The sequence below is a fragment of the Peromyscus californicus genome, unplaced genomic scaffold, assembly GCF_007827085.1.
Source record: "Peromyscus californicus insignis strain IS unplaced genomic scaffold, ASM782708v3 Scaffold_14__1_contigs__length_90479793_seg_2, whole genome shotgun sequence".
Taxonomy (NCBI): domain Eukaryota; kingdom Metazoa; phylum Chordata; class Mammalia; order Rodentia; family Cricetidae; genus Peromyscus; species Peromyscus californicus.
The window spans coordinates 41,297,474-41,322,402 of record NW_026294436.1 but is presented as its reverse complement, the minus strand read 5'-3'; the positions used below and the strand labels follow the sequence as shown (position 1 = coordinate 41,322,402).

The following is a 24,929-nucleotide window of genomic DNA, read 5'->3' as shown; positions in this document are numbered from 1 at the left end:
CAGCAGGCGAGCATTCCCTAGGAAGTGGACAGTACTTTTGTTGTTGTTGTTTGTTTATTTGTTTGTTTTTGAGACAGGGTTTCTCTGTGTAGCTTTGCGCCTTTCCTGGAACACACTTTGTAGACCAGGCTGGCCTCGAACTCACAGAAATCCATCCGCCTGCCTCTGCCTCCTGAGTGCTGGGATTAAAGGCATGTGCCACCACTGCCTGCATGTGGGCAGCACTCTTAATATCCAGGACTTCACACTGTAGACCACAACCCCTGGCTACCTGAAAGATGTATTTATTCTAATAGAAGGGAATGTTATGTATTTCTTATGCTTCTTACCGAAGTTTTTCCTGTTTTCTAAAAAAAAGGGTAGAATATCAAAATAGTCTTTTAAAATATTTTTGAGATTTGTTTTATAGATATTCCTAAGATGTGATATTTAGGAGGCCAATTTTAATCTTTTCTTTATCAACAGGAATCTAAACTTTCAGAAAGTTTTTGATAAACTCATCTAAATATGGTGTCATCTAATTGCAAATGAGTCAGTATTATATAGAATTTTTAGAAATAAATGAGTATTTTCCATGTGTGTATTAGTTATATTTGGTGCAGTTTGATCTTCTTTAAAAAAAAATTCATTATTTTATTTGTATCGGTGTTTTCCCTGCATGTGTGTCTGTACATCACACGGGTGTCTGGTCTCAGAAATGGGTGTCAGATCCCCTTGGAACTGGAGTTAACAGACAGTTGGGAGCTGCCATTATGTGTGCTGAGAATCACCCAGGTCTTCTGGAAGAGCAGGAAGTTCTCTTAGCCACTGAGCCTTTTCTCTAGCACCAAGTTTGATCTTTTCAACACATTTAAAATTATTACCTTTCTTAAAGAATTCTAAGGAGTTTTCCTGGTTAGATTTTGTTGCTGCTTGGAGGCAGAGTCTTATGTGACCCAGGCTGGCCCTGAACTTACTACGTATCCAAGGACATTGATCCTTCTGCCTCTGCCTCCCCAGTGTTGGGATTACAGGTTACAGGTGCATGTCACCACATCTGGCTGCTGCTGCTGCTGCTTTCTTTCTTTCTTTTTTTTTCTCTTTTTAAAATTCAGGTGGTAAAGTATTGATTTTTTTAAAATAAAGTTTTTGAAGAGGGAGAAAAAATTAAATATGCATGTGTAAGAGAAATGGTAATGTTACTTAGTCTCATCAATTATAATATTTGTCTTCTTTACAGAAAAACTGAAAAGTGTATTATAAAAAATATAGGAAAGAGTATAAATGAAACTCTTACTGATATAAAAGGGAGTTTATTCTTCCAACATTCCTTGGACTATTATAGGATATTTGAATCTGAGTTTAAAATAAAGGAAAATTCCTTAGTTTTCTTATTAGTACAATAAATCTTAGGAATGAATCTATTTTAAAATTTTAATTTTAAAATAACTAACAGTCTGTGCATTGCAGGGGGCCATATTGGAAGAGCAGAATCTGAACCCAAATTGGATATTTCACATAAACACCTTCCACGAAGCTCAGAACGTTCAAGAAGTAGAGCTCGGTCTGAAAATAATATAGTGAAATCAGCTCCATCCCTTCCAGACAATAAGCAGGAGGAAAACAATGCCTTAAACAAGGATTTTTTGCCAGTTGAAATTCGTGACATTCTTGATGATTTACAGCTAGATTCTTCAGCTCAAACTGTGAGGCAAGAGGTTGGAGAGTTACAGAATCAGAAGTCATCGGCACCTGTACAAGTGCCTCGGAGTCACAGCCCAGTGAAAAGAAAGCCCGACAGAATAACAGCTAGTGAGGACCCCCCTGTGATCTCCAAAAAGCGCCACTATGACACAGACGAGGTGCGGCAGTACATCGTCAGACAGCAGGAGGAGAGGAGGAGAAAGCAGAGTGAAGAGAAGAAGGCTCAGAAGGAGGCCACGGAGCAGAAGAACAAACGCTTACAGGAGCTCTACCGCAGACAGAGAGAAGTCTTCACTAAAGCAAAAGCTGTGCCTCCTGATCCGACAGCCTCCAGGCGGCTGCAGGAAACATACTCCAAATTGCTGCTGGAGAAGACTTTGCTAGAAGAGCCGGCTCATCAGCATGTTACACAGGAAACACAGGTACGAGCAGTGATGGGAACACCAAGTGGGGTAATCCATGGGGAGGAAAGCTTGCTCTCTGTACAGAACTGTTGAAAATTATCATCCCTAGCACTTAAGACATGTTCTGATACTTACAACAATCAAGACCTTTCATGAAGTTTATTGCATGCAAAGAGTAATGAGAAAAATATAGAAAGTAAGAGCTGAAAAACTTGCAACATTGGTTACTAGTGACCTGTATTCTGATATTCCTGCCTAGTTTTGATTGTAGTACTGAGCAGGTATTTAGTAAATAATACACAACCAAAATTATGTTAATGAAATATTTAATTTTGGGTTCAGTGTTGAAGTGAGGTCATACTCTCGTGTTAATGTTTTTTGTTTGTTTGTTTTTGTTTAGTTTTTGGAGACAAGTTTTCTTTGAGTAGCCCTGGCTGTCCTGGAACTCTCTCTGTAAATCAGGCTAACCTTAAACTCAAAGAGATCCACCTGCCTCTGCCTCCTGAGTGCTGGGATTAAAGGAGTGCACTACCATTGCCTGGTGCTAATGTTTTTAAGACTGGTAACTGAGTGTGTTTCAGGTATTGCATACTGTATTAAAAGCTCTACTTACAAGTATCAGTAAATACAACTCCAAGAAGGTTATGTATCTTCTTTTTACTTATCAGATGAAAATAACTAAGGTTTATAAAGAATACTATTTTATCTTAATCATGTTGTTAATATTAATGTCTGTTTAGTTTCTGGCTCATAGTTTCAGGGAATAATCCACCATGGAGGGGAAATCAGGGTGGCAGGAGTTTGGAGCAGTTGATCACATGACATTCACTGTCAGAAAGCAGACAGTAATGGACACATGCTGGAGCTTAGCTTGCTTTCTTGGTTTAATTAGTCAAGGGTTCTAGCCAGGGAATGGAGCCACACACAGTGGGCAGGTCTTCCCAACTCAAGACAATCAAGATAATCCCTCACAGGATTGCCTAGAGGCCCGGGTCCTCAATTCTCTTAAATTGACAGCTGTTACTGACCCATCACAGTGTCCTCGTTGGATTTTAGATGAGGTTTGGCTGTTAATTGTACTGGCTGTTTCTGTTTGGTTTTCTGTGATGCAGGATCCAGCCCACAACCTGGTGTGATATAGGTAAACACTGTCGCTGAGTTATACCCCACAGCTAAATATAAAGCAAATTTTATTTGAGGGAGAAAAAGCTTCTCTTTTATGATCTTGTTTTAAGTTAAAGTGACTTGATAAGTTTCTTGTGTGCTACCTGAAGACATCTTTGTGATCAGAATCAGATAAATTTGATGTCCTTTTCTCTTAGGCCAGACCTGGGTATCAACCCTCTGGAGAATCTGACAAAGAAAACAAAGTACAGGAGCGTCCTCCCAGTGCGTCTTCGAGCAGTGACCTGTCCCTGTCAGAACCGCCACCGCCTCTTGCAAGGTGGGGAAGGGGAGTGGTGGTGGTGAGAGATGACTGAGTTCTTTCTTTTTATGAGAAAGCCTTCTTTCAAATTTGGTGACTACCTGACTGATGCCTGAACATGGTGTACAGCTGTGTCCACTTGCTCTATAAGTCAGGGTCAGTGTCAATTCCTTATGCATGTGGTAGCACTCTTGCGTCTTTGGAACCCAACATAAAATTTTTGGATGGATAAATCACAGTGATACAGATGGTTCTAAATTACACTTTGTATATTTTGTATAATAACCATTGAGAGAGAGAGAAAAAAAAAAGAAAAAGATTTGAAAAATCTGAGAATGCACAAATACAAATCGGATCTCTTCCCAATTTGTAGTTAATACACATGGTCCTCTTTCACCCAGAGGACAATAATATTGTTAATATTAAATTGTTTTTTATATTTATTTATTTTATGCATATGAGTGTTTTGCCCTCATGTATGTACATACACCACATATATTCCTAGTACCATGGAAGTCAGAAGAAAGTAGAGGATCCCTTGAAACTAGAATTACTGATGGTTGTGAGTCATTGTGAGTTACTGGATGGGTGCTCCAAACCTGAGTCCTCTGCAAAAGCAAGCAGCGCCTTTTTTTAGATTTTTATTTTTGATTCCACGTGTGTGTGTGTGTGTGCGCGGGCCATTGCAGGTGTCTACAGAGATGGTCAGTCTCCTGTGAACTGCCTGATATGGATGCTGGGAATTGAACCTGGGTTCTCTGGAAGAGCATCCAGTGATCTTAACCTCAGAGCCATCTCTCTAGCCCCCAATGATATTGATGTCCTTTATTATTTCTTAGTTTCTAGGCCTGGAACAACTAATTGAATCCTTTTAGTGAAAAACATTGTTTGGGTTTTAGTTTGGTTTTATTTGTTTTGAAGTGCTAGGATGAAGCCTAGGGCCTTGTGCCTTTAGGCCAGTGATTTAGCACTGAGGCATGTTAACAGCCCTAAGCACTGTTATTACTATTCTACAGAGGAGAGAATTGAAGTCTAGATTTTAATTAAACCGTCTTAAAATCAAAACATTAGTTGTGGAAGTGGGTTTGAACATAGGCAATCTGACTTTATTGTTGTTTTGTTTTCTTTTTTTGAGACAGGGTTTCTCTGTGCCCTGGCTGTCCTGGAACTCCCTTTGTAAACCAGGCTGGCCTTGAACTCAGAGATCTATTTGCCTCTGACAATCTGACTTTAAAAGCCAGTACTTTTAACCAGCTTGTGTACTTACTGTTAGTAAGAGAAATGTATATTTGTTTAACAATCTAAATGTATTTTAGACTCGAGTCATAAATGACCATGTTTGTGTTATGACCACTTTGGTTTAGGTGATACTGTCCTCGTCATCATTGTCAGACCTACTGTGCTGGTGTCGCGTCTAAGTAATGTTCAGAAACAAACCACACACAAGTTTGTTGTTGCTTTGCGTCAGTTCCTCTACTTCCTCCTCTCTTCTTCCCTTCCTTCCATCCTCCCCCTTTACAATTTTAGATTTTTGTAGTTAAAAATTGTACATTTTCGTAGAGTACCTTGTGTTATGTGTGTGGGGGCATATTTGCCAGGGCACACAAGTTGTTGGTGGAGGACAGCTTTGTGTAGTCAGTTCCTTCCATCTTTATTTGGGTTCTCTAGGCTTGAATGACAGAGGCCTTTGCCTGCTGAGCCATTTGGTGGGTCCCAATATTAAGCAATCTTAAGCATTTCTCTTTTATATATTATTTTTATTTTTATTTTTTATTTATTTATTTTTTTTTGGTTTTTCGAGACAGGGTTTCTCTGTGTAGCTTTGCGCCTCTCCTGGAACTCACTTGGTAGCCCAGGCTGGCCTCGAACTCACAGAGATCCGCCTGGCTCTGCCTCCCGAGTGCTGGGATTAAAGGCGTGCGCCACCACCACCCGGCTTGTATATTATTTTTAAAGGGTTGGATAGAGGTATTGCTCTAAGGAAGCTTGTCTGCAGAGTTTTAAGTAGCCATTTGAAAAAAATAAGACCTCTTATTTGAAGAAAGCAGTTTGCAAAACAGTACAAGTAGTGAAATACCATTTTTATGCAAACACCCTAACAAAAACACAACATACACATAGATAAAGTTAGCAAGGATATAATTGTAAACCAACTACCAAAGATAACAATGGCTTTTTGATTGGGTATTTCTGTAATCTCTCACTCTCAACCCTTTTTGCCTTTTTTCTGGAAGTATTTGTATAATACTCTTATAACCAGAGCCCCTTCCCCTTTTTAAATGATGGTTTAGACTGGGAATAAACGTTGGTTGTAGAGTACTTGCCCAGCAGGAGCAAGGCTCTGGACTCAGTTGCTAGCACTGCAAAGAAAGAAAGAAACAACAACAAAAACCATGGGTTACTGTAGTAACTAACATTGTGATTTCTGTTAGCAGAAGAGACGTGATGGGGCCCACATGGATGCAGCCTGACAGGTTGAGCCCACGAGTTCACAGCTCTCAAGCTCAGCCCCTTGTTGGAGCGGCTGAAAATTTACTCTCCCATCTCTTGCATCTCGAGCACAAGGACCTAGACTCTGTTTTACCAGCCAAGAAGAGTCATAATAAGGCTTCAGGACCGTTAACTTGTACACCTCAACCATGTCTGACCTCACAAGCTCCTCATCCAGATGCCTTGTTAAAACCTAGTACCAGCCAATATAAGAGTAAACTGGATCGTATTGAAGCCTTGAAAGCAACAGCTGCTTCTCTGTCCAGCAGGATTGAAAGTGAAGCTAAGAAACTAGCTGGGGCCAGCATTAACTGTGGGACAGTATGGAACCCTGAGTATGATGGGAAGCAGGCACCTCAAGAGAATGGACTTTGGACTAAAGCTCTCAGTCCACCTGTGAAAGACGACATTGAAGATGTTTTCTCTGCCCGGATTCAGAAGATGCTGGGAACCTGTGTATCTCATGCTACTTTTGATGATGATCTTCCTGGTGTAGGCAGTCTTAGTGAATTTAAAAAACTTCCTGAGATGATCAGACCCCAGAGTGCCATCTCAAGCTTCCGGATGACGTCCCCTAGTCCTAAACGAGGAGGGCTGCTGGCACAGTTGTGTAAGAGGCAGACTGACTCTCCTGGCTCTGAGCTACAATCCTGTTCTCAGGAAAGAGCCAAAAGGTCTCTTTGTTCCAGCCTAGACTCAGTTAGTGAAGGGCCTCTTCTTAGTGAAGGGAGTCTCTCTGAGGAAGAAGGAGGCCGGGATACACGGCCCCTTCTGAAGGTAGCAGAAATCTTAAAAGAAAAAGAATTCTGTGCTGGAGAGAGAAACTCTTATGAACCCATCAAGGAGTTTCAGAAGGAAGCTGAGAAATTCTTGCCACTTTTGGGCCACATAGGTGGTACACAAAGTAAAGGACCGTGGGAAGAACTGGCGAAGGGAAGTCCACATAGTGTCATTAATATTTTTACCAAGTCATATCAGTTATATGGAAAAGGTGAGAAAACTAGACTTAGTTTTCTAAGAAAACAGTAAGATAATTATTTCATAATTTTCTCTTTTTTTTAATCCATGGTCTCTCTTAATACTAAAGTCTTATAACACAGCTTTCTTTTTCCTTGATGAAGTTAATTCCTTCAGATATGTCCTTTTCTATTTTCTTTTTATTATAGGTGAATTCTACCCAACGTATAATACCATAACCTTAGAATTCCTAGGTTATAGATTTTTCACTCTATAAATGGAGCAAATTATTTGCCGAATGAGTTGATTCCATCTGTTCTCATGCTCTTATGTTCTTATATGACATTATATTTCCCTACAGTTAACATTTAGGCACTTCCTGGTCTTCGGACAGCTTTCTGTGTTATTCCTTCTTTCTGTTTAGCCATTTTATTTATATTGGTGGTTGTCCTGGGTAGTTTTTGGTTCAACTTGACACAAACTAGAGTCACCTGGGAAGAGAGAACCTCTCTCAAGGATTTGCCGAGATCAGACTGGCCTGTGGGCGTGTCTGTGGAGCATTGTCTTGTTTTTTTGGTCGATGTAGAAAGGTCCAGCCCACTGTGGGTGGCACTATCCCTATGTAGGTGGGCCTAGGCTGTATTAAAAATTAAAACTAGCTGAACTTGAACCTGTAAGCAGTGGAGCAAGCCAGTAAGCAGCCTTCCTCTGTGGTTCTTGCCTCTGCTCCTGCTTGAGTTCCTCCCGATGTCCCTCAGTTGTGGATTATGACCTGGAAGTATAGGTAAAGTAAATCCTTTCCTCTCCAGGCTGTTTCTGCTTATTTATCACAGCAAGCAATCAAGGACAGCTGTCACTTTACATTCCTTCTGATTCTAATGCTCTTTCAGTTTCTTTTGATGAAAGCAAAGTGCTTAAATCAATATTTTTATTTAGTATTATTTTATTTTATGTATATTGATGGTTTGCCTGAATGTATGTCTTGTGTGTGCCTGGTGCCAGCAGGGCCAGAAGAGAGTGTTGAATCCCCTAGAACTGGAGTTACGGATGATAGTGAGCCGCCCTGTGGGTGCTGAGAATGGAACCCAGGTCCTCTGGAAGAGTGTCAGTGTTCTTAACTGCTGAGTCATCACTACATCTTGTCATTCATTTCCTAATAAGAAAATTGGTTTCATTCTTAAATTCTTGTATTAGATCTTCATTATAATTTTATAGTTATATTGAAATATTTGGAGATGAAATATGTTTTTTGGGATTTGCTTCAAAATAATCTGTAGGATCACAGTAGAAGAAAGAAATAGATTGTTTAATTGAAACTAGCTTGCTTTTGTATTGATGGTTGTCAAAGCTAGTAATGGATATAGTTGTTTTATTATGCTTATTTATTTTCAAAATTTTCCTAAACTAAAAAGAAGTGAAGACCACAGGGCGGTGGTGGCGCACGCCTTTAATCCCAGCACTCAGGAGGCAGAGGCAGGCGGATCTCTGTGAGTTCGAGGCCAGCCTGTCTACAGAGCAATTCCAGGACAGCCAGGGCTACACAGGGAAATCCTGTCTTGAAAAAAATAACAACAACAACAACAAAGAGCAAGCTGAAAAGATGAGCTGTGAAAGCAAATGAAGCTGTCCTTTTTTATGTTAATAACTTCATGCTGGAGAATGCTTTGTTTATAGTTTTAAATTTAATTTTGTTTTTAACCGTACGTACCACAATGATTTCTTTTGGTAGCGTTTGAAGACAGAGGAACATCACGGCCCCTCAATGCCACCACAACCCCACTCAGCAGTATTTCCTATGAAGATGATTTTGTCTCCTCTCCAGGAAGTGGGACGCTGACCGAAAAAAAGTCAACTCTCGAATCTCAGTAAGAGTTTGATAGTAAATATGGAATAAAGTTTTGAGTAGAAAAAAGTGTGTAAATGAGGACTCTGGTCAGAATGTAAGTCACATCTTGCTTGTTGACTGACATATATAAAGGCTGTAGGCTGTAGACCACAGACTCTGGACACAGACTTCCTGAGTTGTATTTGTGCATAATGGGAAAGTAGTAGAACAGATGTTCAGAGAAATAGACGTCTTTCTTTTCTTTGTTGAGATTAGAGTCTCATGTAGCCAAGGATGACCCTAAACTTTTTATCCTCCTTCCTCCAGTTCTCAAGTGTGTTGGGGTCAACTGCTTGTGCCACCACACATGATGAATGGAACATAGAATACTTAAACAGGACCTAATACAGATTATAAGTCAATCTGTGAATTCCTCACAGGGGATAGCATTGGGAAACAGTCTTGCAACATACTAATATAAGAAGTGTAAAAATTTGTTTTCTGTGTTAGTTGAGGAAAATCAGGTAGACATTTAACTTTGTGATCCTAAGTAATAATTTTTTTTTAAATCAAGAAAACATCTAGTGCCGGGCGGTGGTGGCGCACGCCTGTAATCCCAGCACTCGGGAGGCAGAGGCAGGCGGATCTCTGTGAGTTCGAGGCCAGTTTGGGCTACCAAGTGAGTTAAAAGGCGCAAAACTACACAGAGAAACCCTGTCTCGAAAAACAAAAACAAAAACAAAAAACAACAACAACAAAAAGAAAACATCTAAAACTTTGATATACACTCAGCATCTAAGCTTTGAAAAGATAGATTATAACAACTGATGATTATTGGGCCCTTTATGTGCAAGACACTGAAAGGATGCAGGGACTTTGCCTATATAGCTCATTTTTAGAATAGCCTGATTTGGGAAATATTATTCTTAGAATACCTATTTTAGAGAGGAAACAGAAGAGCAGAAGTTAAATTGTACAAAATCACAAAATGAATTTGAGGTTTTTTTTCTCCAGAGCTGAGGACTGAACCCAGGGCCTTGTGCTCGCTAGGCAAGCACTCTACCACTGAGCTAAATCCCTAACCCCATGAATTTGAGTTTTCTAGAGTTTTGTTCCCCCAATTTTATTACCATATAAATTTATAATTCTTCCTATCCAGTATCTTTTTTTATGTTTCATAAAATATAGCCTCCATAAAATTATTAAATCTTATAAAAATTAGTTGTACTAATTTTCCACTAGCTGGAGTAGTAGAAATGAATATCCATAAAAGTATAACAGGAAAATTATAGTTTAAAGTTTGAACCCAGTGGGTGGGGCTGGAGAGATTTCTAAGCGCTTAAGAGTCCTGGCTGCTCTTCCAGGGATCCCAAGTTTTTCCTCGCACCCACATGGCGGCTCACAACCATCTGCAGTAGGATCTGACTCCCTCTTCTGGTGTGCATGAAAACAGCACACATGTTTTTAAAGATTTAATTGTGGTGAGATTAATATCATCAATCAATATGATGTGATGCATTTTACTGTTAAAGTAGAATATATTAAATTATTTTTCTCTAAGCATATCAGAGGAAAAACAAATATGCTGTATAAAAGTATTAATTTGAGTAGAATTGAGGCCACATTTGTAAGCAAGTGTTACAGCTCTGGAGGGAGAGGTATGCTGACCTGTCGGGAAGCCAGGCTCTACCTAGAGCCTCAATAGGACAGCTCAGTCCTGGAGGGACTTCACTCTGCTAAATGTAGCAATCTCCTCGACTCCAAAGAAAGTTGTTAGTTTTTTCTGCTCCGCCTTGCTCGGCACCCCCCTCCCTACTTGCTGAATATCTCAGCAAGGTTGTTAAGTTGTGCACTGGAGAATGAAGGTCTTCACCCAGGACTCTTTTGAGAAAGATTTACTTGCTAAGGAGATGACTGCCTTTTCTGGGGTGGGAAAGCACAGCCAACAACTGAAGAGGCAGAGGGGCTTATACAGGGCTTCTTAGGGGTGGAGTTTCTCCAGGGAGAAGATTTTTCGGCTCAGGGATTGGTTGGTTTTCCTGCTCAGGGATCGGGGCAGAGATGGCTCTGATTTCGGGACTAAACTGTGTTTCTTTCACTGGTCCTTTTTAGCCTTTTGGCTTTAATTTTAGGGCCAGGGCATATTTCTTTCACTGGTTCTGATTCTAAGGACAAAGTGTGTTTCTTTGGCACTGTTTTCAGAGTCAGGGCATGTTTCTTTGGTTCTGGGTTCAGGGCTAAAGTGTTTCTTTCACTGGCTCAGGTCTCAGATCTAGGGTGGGTTTTCTCATTAGGTCTGGTTTCAGGGCCAGGGTGGGTTACTTTGGCTGGCCCCTTTTCCCTATTTTCCCATAGTCAACATCCTATTTTTTTCTCATACATGTCTGAAGTACTTGTGTTTTTGTCTTTTTTTTTTTTTTTTTTTATGTTTTTTAAGATAGGACTTACGTAGCTCAGTTGGCCTTGAACTTCTGGTCCTTCGAACTTCTGTTTCCATGTCCCTAGTTTTCGGGGTTTCTGTGGACCAAACCCAGGCCTTCATGCGTGCTAGACAGGTATTGCCAACTGAGCTACATATCCAGGCCTGAAACATTACTTTATTTGGTTTCACGTCATTAAACAACTCATCTGAAATTTTTCTGAGTAGTAAATTGAGCCACAGAGAACCTTTTTTTAAAATTGATAAAAGGATCAGATAATTACACTGTTTGCTGGGCATGTCTGCCCCTGTTTAATTTGTGTACCTTTGTTACAATGCTTGTTGTTGCTTTTTCAACCCAAGAGGGTAAGCTTTGCTTGTGGTGTCTGCTCGGGATATTCAGAGCTCCTTTGAAATAGAGTTTGTGACCTTCGATTTATAGTTTTGTCTTTAACCCCTGTCGCTTTCTCCTTGACAGAATTGTTAGTAGCAACTTAGGCATCCAGGAGGACCATTCCAGCAGAAAGTCTGTCTATGATCTTTCCTCTGTGGACGCTACCTCTCAGCATTCCTCAGGGGCTCAGTCTGCTGTATCATCTCATTCATCTGCTTCTAAAGGAAAGAAAGGAAAAAAGGAAAAGATAGAATGTAAGTAGAATTCTGCTTGATGACTTTTTCTCTTCTCAGTGGTTTTGTGGTAGTGACCTAAAGTTATGGTTTGATTCTATAAGTAGTAGACGAATTTATTTATGATAATGTAACTAGCTTTCACATTTGTAATTATAATACCTTTTGTCAAACTTTTAAAAATATTTTATATTCTTTCATTTTGTACTTTTTTCATTTCTGGATTCATTTTGTATTCTTTTAATACAAATGAAATACATAATTAAAAGTTTAAGAATTACAGATACTCATTCAAGAAATATAAATCAGGGCCAGCAAAATATAGAGATGGCTTAGTGGACAAAGGTACCTGCTGTACAATCCTGACACATGAGTTTGATCCATGGAACCCATAGAAAGGTAAACAGAGAGGACACAGGGTTGTCCTCTGACCTCTGTATATGAACTGTGGCATTCTTGTATGTGTGCACATTCTCTCTCTCACACACACTAATAAATAAAATAAAAGTAAAAAAGATTACAAGTCATGCTTAATCCTTCTATTCAGAGGTAACTACTGTTGTAATTTTTGATGACTTTTTCCAATATATACATGAAGCCACACTCACCCCTATTTTAAAAACAAATGCAAATAATAATGCTTTGCAACTGTGTTCAAACAAACAAACAGATACTTGGTAGGATATCATGTACATGTCTAAGCATCATCAAATGTGGTCCTCATCAGTAAAGCAGACAAGAGTTCCTATGGTGATTTTGAAGAGCACGAGAAATTGCAAAGTCTCTTGAAGTTTGACAGAGAGTACAGCAAGCTAACTGGTCCATGGCTTCTGAGGATTCTCTTCTTCCATCTCACTGTTTACATGCTTGGATTACAGATATATGCTAGCATGCTTGGTTTTACGTGGGTTCTGGGGACCCCAACTTGGGTCTTCATGGTTGGGCAGCAAGCCCTTTACCCAGTGAGCGATCTCTCCAGCCCCATATTTGTTCTATAGACCTTTAACTAGGGAGAGAGATACAATGGTCATGCAAAAGCCTCTTAAGCTCACAAAATGGTTTCAAGCTTGTGAGCGATTTTTCTTTCTTTTATAAATTTTTTTTCTAATTGAAAAGATAAACTATGTTTATTGAGTTAAACAATGTGAGGTAGAATAGGAATCCAAGAAGAAACTAACTGGTCAGTATAAGAAACTATATTTGAAAAAGTTTTAATTGCCTATAATTTCTATGTATAAAGATGACCACTGCTAACATTTTACAGTTTCACTGTGGTAAAATAATACACTCAGCTGGGTGTGTTGGGGCATGCTTTTAATCCTTGCACTCCTTAGGCAGAGGTAGATGGATCTTTGTGAGTTCAAGGCCATCCTGGTCTGTATAGTGTGTTCCAGGACAGCTTGGGCTACATAGACTCTGTCTCAGAAAAAAAACATAATAATAATAATAATAATACACACTAAAATCAAGCTGAGGAAGTGACTCAGTTGGTAGAGTATGTGTCTTTGCCTAAAATATACAAAGCCCTGGGTTTGATCCCCACATTACATAATATGTGATGTGATGGTGCATTCTTGTAATCCCAGTACTGAAGAGGTAAAGACAGGAAGATCAGAAGTTCAAGGTCTTCCTCAGCTATATAGTGAGACAGAAGACAGCATGGGCTACGCAAGTGTTGGGCACTAGCCCAACTCTCCAACAGTCCTTGAAGAGAGGAGTGAGGATTTAGAAATAGTAGAGCTATATAAGAGAAATGACAGAGACACAGGCTAGCATCGAGAGGGCTCTGGGTCAGTACCACAGTCACCTCGAGTTTATTCCTCGTGGGCTTTTTATACACCAGCAAGGGGAGAGGCAAAAGACCTCACCCTCTTTCAGGACACCATTGTTCAAGGTACAAAGTAAGGACAAGTGTAAACACTTCCTTAATTCTCAAAACATCTAGTAACCATGTCCTTAGGCAAAATATCCCATTACCTAGCTTTGAGGAGCAGGACATCTGGCAACCATTCCCTTGGCCAAACATCCTTACAACTTTGGAGAGCAACACAAATGCTGACTCTGTGACCTTGAGTCACAATGGAGACAAACCACAAGTTGGAATCTGTGGGTACCCACACACAAGATGCCATCTTGAAACAAAAAGCAAAACAAAACAACAACAACAACAACAAAAAAAAAGTCCTTTAAATCATTTTCAGGCGATATAGTTCAGTGACATTAAGTCTACATTTGTATCATTGCAAACATCACCACTACGCATCCACTCTTCCCTCCCCAGCCATTGATAGCCTCTGCTTCTATAAATCTAACTAATCTACGTACTTCAGATAAGTAGAGTAACTGACTCTGGAATTACAGCCATGTACCATAGCACCCATTTTCTCAAATGGAGGCAGAAAAATTTGTTTTAGATAGGGAAAGTAAGTTTTAAAGATAAACTAATTTTTAAATACTCTGATCTGCACTTTGATTACTAAAAAAAATTTTATCAGCTATCTCAGTAAGTGTAATGTTGGAAATTTGCTTACTAAAACTTACTTTCCAGGGTTGGATTCATTCACTGGAAATGCTCAGAGCTCACTTATTGATGAGGAGAAAATACAGTCTGACTCAGAACGTGGTTCCCATCAAGGAAAGAAGCGTGGGACTGGCAGCAGCCTTGCTGTTAGAGACTATGAGCAGATGCTAGACACTGAGAACACTTTGGAAGAACTTTCTGGGCATTCTGTGAGGTAAAACAGTATATATATTCTTTATGCTGCGGTTTGACTATCACTGATGTTACAATACTGACATTTGGTGCATTTGGTAAATTTCAGCATGGCATTTCACTGTTCATGTTTGAGTTAGTATAAAGTTGTTTATGTTCTGAATGATGTTGTAACCTTGTTCATAGCTGTAAACTTTGTTTTAACATGTGGTCATTTCTCATTGCAACTGTTAAAACATCTCCAGTAATTGTTTGCCTCAAGCATAAGCCATTTTTCTACCCTGAAGTCATTGTCATACTGTTCTTGGCTCAGTCTTTTGTCAAAGCGTTTGCCTTTCTTGGGGTATGTGAAGTTAGCTACTCCAGAGAAATGCTTCAGACCCCAGTCTACTGGAGTGTTTCCATTGGAGCACAACAGAATATCTCATTTCTACAAATTGTGTTTCTCAACTATATTTTTTCACTCTAAACACAACTACTTAGTATCCATTTGATCTCATTGTTGAAATTATTTTTCCTGTTTTTCTCTTGTGCAGTTAAGACCACTCAAACATACTCTCGTGTCACTCTTACACTGATCATGAAATTTGTTTGACTGTTTTTTTCATTCTTTAAAAAATGCTTTAAAGTTTTTTTTGTGTATGTGTGTGAGAGAGAGAGAGAGAGGGAGAGGGGGGAGAGAGAGAGGGAGAGAGAGGGAGAGGGTGAGAGAGGGGGGGAAGAGAGAGAGGGAGAGAGGGGGGAAAGAGGGGGGGGGAGAGAGAGAGGGCATTTGTGGTTTACTGCCTATGTGTGTGTGTGTAGGTAAGAGGACAGTTTTCAAAGGAGTCAGTTCTCTCCTCCCTCCTTACTGAGGCAGTCTCTCTTGTTTCTGCCATGCTGTTTCTGTTATAACTTTGAACTCCAGGTTAGCTAGCCCTTGAGATTCTAGGTGACTCTTTTGTCTCTGCCTCTCATCCCACTGTAGGGGTGGTGTACCACTGCATCTGCCTTTCATCCCACTGTAGGGGTGGTGTACCACTGCATCTGCCTCTCATCCCACTGTAGGGGTGGTGTACCACTGCATCTGCCTCTCATCCCACTGTAGGGCTGGTGTACCACTGCATCTGCCTCTCATCCCACTGTAGGGCTGGTGTACCACTGCATCTGCCTCTCATCTCACTGTAGAGGTGGTGATGTACCACTGAATCCAGCATTTTTGCTTTTTAAAGATGTGGGCTAAGAGATTGAATTCAAGATATTAGGCTTGTGTGGAAAGCAATTTTTACCTATGTTGCTGTCTCGGCCCTCAGCCTTTTTTTTTCCCATCACATACATTTAGCCTGTTGCTTACAAATAAGCTTTAGTCAATAGCTTTCTGTGCAGTTACTATTCATCTGTCTACATGATATCTCTGCATTGTTTTGATCATTTTAAAAATCAAGTCTTAGCTGAGTGGTAGTAGAGTACACCTTTATTCCCAGCACTTGGGAGGCAGAGGCAGACAGATCTCTGTGAGTTTGAGGCCAGCCTGGTCTACAGAGTGAGTTCTCAGGCAGCTAGGGCTACTCAGAGAAACTCTGTCTAGAAAAACAAAAACAAAAATCAAATCTAGGGCTTGTGAGTTGTCTGAGCAGGTAAAGCCTGCTGCCAAGCCTGAGGATCTGAGTCCAGTCATGGTAGAAAGGACAGCTGACTGACGGGGACACCTGACTCTCGCAGTTGTGCTTTGGCCTGTACATAAGTGTGGACCAGGCTTTTCCTTTCCTGCCACCAGCAAGCTCCCAAATCAAGATACAGAGACTTCTTATTAGTTATGAATGCTCGGCCATATCCCAGCTCTTATTTTCATCTCTCTCTCTTTATGTTTTTGCCTTGGGGCTTTTTATCTTTCTTTTCCTCTGCATACCTTACTTTCACTGCTTCTTGTGTCTGGAGGGAGGCTGCCTGGCTTCTGCCCTCAGGCATGTTGCTCTCTTTCTCCTTCATTCTCTCCTCCTCCTTCCCTTTTTTTTCTTCTTTGCCTAGATTTCTCCCCCTACTCATTCTCTCTGCCCACCAGCCCCTCCTATCCTTCTTTCTCCTGCCTAGCTATTGGCCATTCAGCTTTTTATTAGGCCAATCAGGTGACTTAGGCAGGCAAGTTGAAACAAATGCAACACATCTTTAAGTAATTAAACAAATGCAGCATAAATAAATATGTAACACATCTTTACATCATTAACAAAGGCAGCAGAAACAAATGTAACACGCTTTTACACAGTTAAAGTAATATTCCATAGCATAAACAAATGTAACACATCTTTGCTCAGTTAAAACAATATTCTACAACATAAGAGTGTGTGCATGTGCGTGCACACATGCATACAAATAAACATAAAAACAAAAGAAATAAAAACAAAAATCTATGGCTTTGAAGACACAAATTGATCTTATTTTTCTAAAAGAAACTTTTGCTTTTTCTGTTACATATAGATGAGCATTTTTAATGTTTTCATGTTGTATTACCAACACCATCATTGGCTATATTTAAAATTAAATTTTAATTGCTTTGTCACCAAATTCAGGGTTCATAAACGCTTACCCTTCTGTAAAAGATGCTCTGACCATTTAGTTTGACAAAATCTATAAGGTTAAACATTTCTAAAATATGAAATCCAAGTAAGCTTAATAAGTATTCCATACTGTAGCCTGTATCTGGCTCTTCCTCTGTGTATCCACAGTGGATAAAGTCATTTGAACTGTGTTAAAGAGGAGTACAACAACAACAACAACAACAACAACAACAACCTTTTAACTTATTTAAAAACGCTGAAAACTTATCTTTTTGAAATGGTAGTCTAAGGGAACCTTCTCTGCAAGGCACATATAATTCATCTTATAAAAACATGCAGTGAGTAATAGAGTTCTTATGTTTGATGTTATAAAATTTAAAATGAGAGTTTCTTTTAGGTACTGTAAATAGAGTTGACTGTATTCTCCTTCTATACAGTGTTCTGCTTTCCATGGTTCATTTGTGGTCAACTGTCATTGTAAAATATTACATGGGAAGTTGTAGAAATAAATGACTTCTTTCTTTAAAGTAATACTGTTCTGAATAATCACATACCATCCAGGCCCATCTTCCATGTGACTCATCCCTTTGTCCAGTGTTGTTATGTTTGAGTTCATTTAAATCTTATTTTGGTTAGTAATGGATTCCAATGTGAAGGGTAGTAATTTTGCTAATTTGTATATGCTACAGAGACTTTATAAAGTGCTTCCTTTAAGTGAAAGGTAAATGTTTTGACATCAAAAGGGAAGGAAAGGATTGTAGGCTGAAGTTATGAAGATCTATAGTGAATAAATCTTTCTCCCTGAGACAGGGAAGATTGTAAAAGACAGTCACATTAGTTTTACTTCAGCGGCTCAGACTGGAAAGCTTGCAGTCACAGTGTGTGCCAAGTGTCAAGTTAAGGTAGCCAAGTTAGGCTGGAGAGATGGCTCAGTGGATAGGAGCACTTAGTGCTCTCCAGAGGACCTGGGTTTGGTTCTCAGCACCCATGTGGTAGCTCTCAACCACCTGTAACTCCAATTTTGGGGAATCCAGTGCTGGCTTTTGGCTTCCTCAGGTTCCTGCAGAGATCATGCAGACACCCACTCAGGCACATACACAGAAAATAAAGGTATTAAATGTGTGTATAGACAGTGTGTATCGGACTTTGGTACTGCCTAAGGTTTCAGGTATCCATTGGAAGTCTTGGAACATATCCCCCATGTGTATGGGGAGGCACTACTGTTACATACTCCAAGTCTTTAGTTAAAGACCTTCATAAGCCAGTAAATGCTTCTTAAAACTACTTTTGTTCAAATATCAAGCCAGGCATAATTTCTGCCTTTGAAATCTATCACTTTTTTTTTCCAGAAGCTAAAAGCAAACTTATTTTAGTATATTAGAAATATGTTAATTGTGCTAAATACTTTATAGAGTGTTTTTTAATTTATTCAACAAACAAATATTCAGTGCAAGGTAACATGAATGATAGGTTTTCTTGTGTTGAATTAAATGCCTTAAGAGTTGTTACAATCAGTTATGTGAGGTTACTTGAGAAAAAGCTTAGAAAGTGTTATAGTATTAAAAATTAGGAGCCAGGCAGTGGTGGCACATGCCTTTAATCCCAGCACTTGGGAGGCAGAGGCAGGTGGATCTCTGAGTTCCAGGATAGCCTGGTCTGCAGAGCTAGTTCCAGGACAGCCAGGACTGTTATACAGAGAAACCCTGTCTTGAAAAACTAAAACCAAAAAGGAGGGGGGAGTATTTATAGGTAAACATATATTAAGTATTTGGAGGTGACAATATGAAAATAATTTTTTGTGATCTTTGGTTTAACAGGAAATGGTGAAAGAATCATGGCTCTTTAAAAAATTTGAGCACAAAATGATATTTATTTGAGATATGTTTTAATATTTGTTTATATTATTTTTACATATAGTTATATTTTTATTGGTGTATAATGGCTACTTAGATTTTGCTTCATAATGCAATGAATGAATTGTGATATATGTGATTTGTTAAGTACTAGTTTAGTCACTAGCCTACTTTACTATTTTATTTAGAGTGGGTTTTACCTAGCTTGTTCAACACTATATCTAGCAACTAGAGAAGTATTCATACACATCCAGTCAGAGCAGTGACTACGTTGAGTGAATGCCTACATCATAGCTAGTAAAGCTAAATAATGTTGGTAAAGAAAAAATGTTTGTTGTTCTTGTTTTACTACTTCTTGGAGTAGTTTCTCTAATGTCTGTATGCAAAAAAAAAAAAAACTTGTAGTGACTCATCGGACAAAGGAAGATCTCAGAAGACGCCAACTTCTCCCTTATCTCCAAGTTCTCAGAAATTGTTACAGTTTGACCTCCCCGGGACTTCTTTAGAAAGATCTAAGTCCTCAGCCATAGTTCCTCCGACTACAGCTGGATTTAAGCCCACTGCAGCTTTCACTGATGTGAACAAAACAGAGATGGCTCCAACACCAGGCAAGTAGATCCATGCAGGTAAAAGTTTGAAAGTAAAAGGTTGGAGTGTAGCTCGGCTGGTAGAGTACTGGCCTAGCCTGTGTTAGGCTCTGAGTTTGAACCCTGACACCACATAAATCAGATGTGTGGTGCTTACCTCTAATCTCAGCATTTGGAAGGTAGAAGCAGAAGTTCAAGGTCATCCTAGAGGCCACCTAGTGAGCTAGAAGGGCAGCCTGGGTTACATGAAACCATATTTCAAAAGAGAAGAAGAAAATACCAAGAACAAAACCAAATTAAAAAAATGAGATACTATTTACTTTTTTCCCCTGGAAATTCCTTTTTTTCCCAAGTAAGTGATAGGGAAATATTACTTCAAGTCTCTGTAATTACTTTTTGAAGTATTAAGCAAAAATTGTGTAGAGAATTAAGTATTGAAAAACTTAAGAGCCTGGCAGTGGTGGCGCATGCCTTTAATCCCAGCACTTGGGAGGCAGAGCCAGGCAGATGTCTGTGAGTTTGAGGCCAGCCTGGGCTACAGAGTGAGTTCTAGGAAAGGCGCAAAGCTACACAGAGAAACACTGTCATGAGAAAAAAAAAAAAAAAAAGAAAGAAAGAAAGAAAGAGAAGCATAAGAAATTCAAGTGTTCACTTTTTCCCGTGTTGCCAGCATTAGTCAAAACTCATCTCCAAAACAATATATTCCGTCTGTTTGTAAACATGTAATATGTATGTTTGTATATATACACACTCAAAAGAAGGAAAGAAGTAACTGTTAAAATGCAATATATTAATAAGTCACCGTCTTTAGTTCAAGGGAAAGGTAGATTTGTTACATGCTCATAAAATGTGAACTTGTGATGTCATTCATATGAACCTTTTGATTCAACAGTTCTTCTGTCCCCCAGGTTCTAAGCGTTTCTCTCCTGCTGGCCTTCAGCATCGCATGGCCGCAGAACTCAGTTACCTGAGTGCCATTGAGGAGTCAGTGCGTCAACTGTCAGATGTGGAGCGAGTTAGAGGCATTTCACTCGCTCAGCAGGAGAGTGTATCTCTGGCTCAGATCATAAAGGTATTAGTTGAATTTTTTTTCTTAACTTTTTTTCTGTGGTTTCCTCTTTTCTTTGTGTTTAGAAGTACTGTTAATGAGTTTTATTTGTTTGAAGAAAATAAACTTTTAGGCCAGGCATGATGGTGCATGTCTTTAATCCCAGCGCTGGGAAGGCAGAGGCAAGAAAGATTATCTTTGTAAATTAAAGGCTACCCTGGTCTATAGAGTGAGTTCCAGGAAAACCAGGGCTACAAAGAGAAACTGTCTCAAAACAAAACAAAACACAAAATAAAAACAGAAAGAAAAAGAAAAGAAATTTCAAACTTCCAAGTAGAATACAAATAGTCTGTACAGTACCTATAAATCTCCCCCCCCACCCCCCCAAAAAAACCTTACCACATGGATTACTAAAAAGAAGCCTGAAGCTGATTTGTTGGGCATACCTGCAATCTTAGCATTTGGGAAGCTGAGTCAGGAGGGTCAGGAGTTTAGGATCAACTGGCACTGTATAACTAGACCCTTCCTCAAAGACCAAACCACACCAAAAGAGAATTGAAAATAGAGTATTGGGTAGCAGAACACTAGCATGATTGTTCTTTTTCACATACTTCGTTTTTCATGTTTTATGCTCTGTTTTGGTGACTGAAAATTAAACAATCATCTTCTGTTTTTCTTTCCTGATAGAAATGACATGGTTTGTCTGGGTTGGGTTTTTTTGTTTTGTTTTGTTTTGTTTTGTTGTTGTTGTTGTTGTTGGTAGTAGTGGTCTTTTGTTGTTGTTTTATTATTATTTATTTTAAATTCATTTGCTTATTGTGTGAGTATAGCTTGAGGTAGTCAAAGGACAACTTTTGGAAGTCACTTCTGCCATGTTGGTTTTGGGGACTGAATTCAGGTTGTCAGACTTGGCAGCAAGCTGCTTTACTTGTATGATCTTGCTGCCCCAACATTGTTTGATTTTTGATGCTTTATTTGAACCAAACAAACCATTTCTGAGATCCAGATGTTTTATACAACAAGGATAGTGTGGACCGTCACTTAGCAAGTAAAATCTGGAAGTTAACCGATGTTCTCTGTGGAAGCTCTAGGGCACCATTTTTATTTTATTTAGGTATTATTTACATTCACTAAAATGTGCAGAGTTTAGGAGTGTAGTTTTGATTCTTCCATCTAATAGTAGAAAACTTCTATTGTCCCAGGAAATGGACCCATGGCCATTTTCAGTTCTCAGAGGCAGTAATCATTCTGTTTTCTTATGCTATTGTTTATTTTTATCTCTTCCAGAACTTAATATATGTGTTTATTTCTAACTCTGTTGTATTTATTTTATTCAATATAAATCTAAGACTTATCCATGACATTGTATTTTTGCCTAGTAATAATCCAGTGATCAGTAAGTAGGTCCTAAATTGCTCGTCCATTTTCATGTTGATTGATATACAACGTGTTTTTATCTTTCTTGTGTAAATACCCAGGATTATTATTGTTTGGGTCAGGTATAAGCATCTGAAACTTTGTGAAAGACTCCCATATTGTTTAACATTTAATAATTGGCCTTATTGCAGTGGAAAGACCACATTGACCTTGGATGTGGAATCAACACCCAGTCTGTCATCCTTAACAAAGTAGAACAACAGTCCCTCTTTCTGCTTCACAAGGGCATGTTTGACAAAAGCTAGGGACTTTCTACTCACAGTCACTGGATAGCTATTGTTCCTTAGTCAAGGTGGAATCCTGAATTCCCTTTAAAATATTAAACAGTTCTGTACACACACTTGCATACCCACGTATACACAGTTGTTTTTTTTTCTTTTGTACTATTTCTACGCTATGTTATAATTTTGTTCATAGCATTCTATAACTTCATGTACAGCTAACCACCTATAGAGAACCATGCTATTTAGTACTATTCCAGAAGAGAGGGAATATAGATGTACTTAGAGCCAACACTGGATGGAATGATGGTGCCAGAAAGCATCCTGGTAAAAAGGAGACTGTCACAGAGGCAACATTTTAAATGAAATTGATCTTTTAGAGACAAAGTCAAAATGATGAGAAATGAAACTTTAGTTTTATATATATATATATAAAACTTAAAAAATCCTTCAAAGAATTAGATGCTATAGTTTTTGCTTTTGGTATTCATTCTTACTTAATCTTGCACATCTTGGAAAATTTCTGTATTTCTATAGTGACACATGGTAAATGGCCACCACATCCTGTGAGTAAATGATAAAGTGTGTGGTGACTTGTGAGTTTACTACCTCTAGTTTAGTAAAGTTGTTTTAGGCTCTAGTTGTTTGCGGTCAATCATTGTAGTAGAAACAGCAGTGTGAGGCTAGGGTGGTGGTTCACTTTTGCAGTCTTAGCTGTGCAGTAAGCTGAGGCAGATTGCCTGTTAGTTCGAGGCCACCTTGATCCAGGAAGGATGTGTTTGAAGAAGAAAGAAAGGAGGGAAGATAGGAAACAAAGGAATGTATTAACTGGAGCCACTATATCAAACAGTTTAATGCTGCAGGATTCATATTTTATCACTTTAATTTAAAGGCACAACAGCAGCGCCATGAAAGGGATTTGGCCTTATTGAAGCTAAAAGCTGAACAAGAAGCCCTGGAGTGCCAGAGACAGTTAGAAGAAACCCGGAACAAAACAGCCCAGGTAATTTATTTTGTGCAGGTATTGATTCTTTAAACCTAAAATTTTGTATTCAGAAACTTCACTGTAGAACTTCTTAATTATATAATAATAAAAAAGAAAGGTTGTAAATCATATTTTAGTACTTTATATGTCATGATTTCATGACCTTTGAGTCATGTAGCAACCCTTTGAAATAAGCAGTCAAGACTCAGTCCTAATTTAGAGACGTGGCAGCCATGGTGCATAGTAATTACCCCCAGACACATCAACTGTGAAATCAGGTTACAGTCAAGCCTATTTTTCATCAAGTATGTGGTCCATGAAACAAATTTATAAGTTAAAACTAAGTTACATGGAAAGACGGCTAGAACTTAAGCTTTTCCCCCCATTGTATTTATAGGTCCATGCAGAATCATTACAGCAGGTGGTGAAATCACAAAGAGAGGTGACGGAAGTCCTCCAGGAAGCAACTTGTAAAATAGCAGCTCAGCAGACAGAGACTGCTCGCCTCACCACAGACGCAGCTCGGCAGATCTGTGAGGTGAGACACTGGAGCCCTCTTTCTTCTAAGTCATTCCGAATAACTTAGATCTTGCCAGTAATGGGTGTCTAACACTTAAAAGATGCGTACTTCGACTTAGTGACTTTTAGGGAGGCCCCATTAAAATAGGATTGATCTGTACATTGATAATGTATTGTACATATGAATGTTAGAGAGGTAAAACAAAGATAGAGAACTCTAAATTTCTACCTTCTGGTAAGCTTTTTATGAAAGTATCAACTCTTGATACATAATTTATAAATAATATATTATGTTGAGTACATAGTATATACTTCTCTAAAATACTACCACAGTCAGAAATAGAATATTGCTATCACTCCATTCCTTCATGCCTCTTTTTTAGTCCCCAATCTTGGCCTCAGGTGAGCTTCATGACTATGTGTCTTTATTTTCATTTTTATTTTCATTTTTATTTTTATTTTTTTTTTTTTTTGGTTTTTCGAGACAGGGTTTCTCTGTGTAGCTTTGCGCCTTTCCTGGATCTCACTCTGTAGACCAGGCTGGCCTCGAACTCACAAAGATCCGCCTGGCTCTGCCTCCCGAGTGCTGGGATTAAAGGCGTGCGCCACCACCGCCCGGCTCATTTTTATTTTTATTTAAGGCAGTACCTCATGAAGTCTGGACTGGCCTCAAGAATGTTATGTAGCCAAGAATGACCTTGAACTCCTGATTCTCCTTCCTCTATCTCCCATGTGCCAGAGTGAGAGGTGTAAGCCACTCTCTTGGATTATATGTTTTTACCCATAGTGAGATTAGTCATCATCTTTTAAAAATATTTTGTGTGTATGGGTGTTTTGCCTACATGTATATTTATCTACCACATGGTGCCCATGGAGGCCAGAAAAGGGCATTAAATTCCCTAGAACTGGAGTTACAGACAGTTGTGAACTACCATGTGGGTGCTGGGAATTGAATCAGGGTCCTCTGGAAGAGAAGCCAGGGCTCTTAACCTCTGAACCATCTCTCCAGCCCTTCAGTGTCTTTTCTTTTCCATACCAGTGGTAAAGCCAGAAATAATTTTATTTCTTTCTCTATAAAAAGGATATTTTAATCTATGGATAGAGTTTGATTTTTTTTTAACTGTTACGAAAATTAGAACTATTTGTGAAATGACTGCCATAAAAAAAAAAATCTATGTGCCAGGTGGTGGTGGCACATGCC

At 39.1% G+C, this 24,929-nt stretch overlaps 1 protein-coding gene across 6 annotated transcripts in view; it reads left to right on the top strand.

Annotated features, from left to right (window-relative positions):
• The window catches only part of Cep350 (centrosomal protein 350), a 152,701-nt gene that overhangs the window by 51,275 nt on the left and 76,497 nt on the right, over positions 1-24,929 (top strand). For all 6 annotated transcript variants that reach the window (XM_052737256.1, XM_052737252.1, XM_052737254.1 and 3 more), the window contains 10 exons: positions 1,450-2,105; positions 3,410-3,531; positions 5,949-6,994; positions 8,690-8,825; positions 11,683-11,852; positions 14,380-14,566; positions 19,337-19,539; positions 20,427-20,590; positions 23,117-23,227; positions 23,607-23,747. In XM_052737256.1, coding sequence (XP_052593216.1) covers positions 1,450-2,105; positions 3,410-3,531; positions 5,949-6,994; positions 8,690-8,825; positions 11,683-11,852; positions 14,380-14,566; positions 19,337-19,539; positions 20,427-20,590; positions 23,117-23,227; positions 23,607-23,747 — 2,936 coding nt within the window. The remainder of the gene's footprint in view (positions 1-1,449; positions 2,106-3,409; positions 3,532-5,948; positions 6,995-8,689; positions 8,826-11,682; positions 11,853-14,379; positions 14,567-19,336; positions 19,540-20,426; positions 20,591-23,116; positions 23,228-23,606; positions 23,748-24,929) is intronic.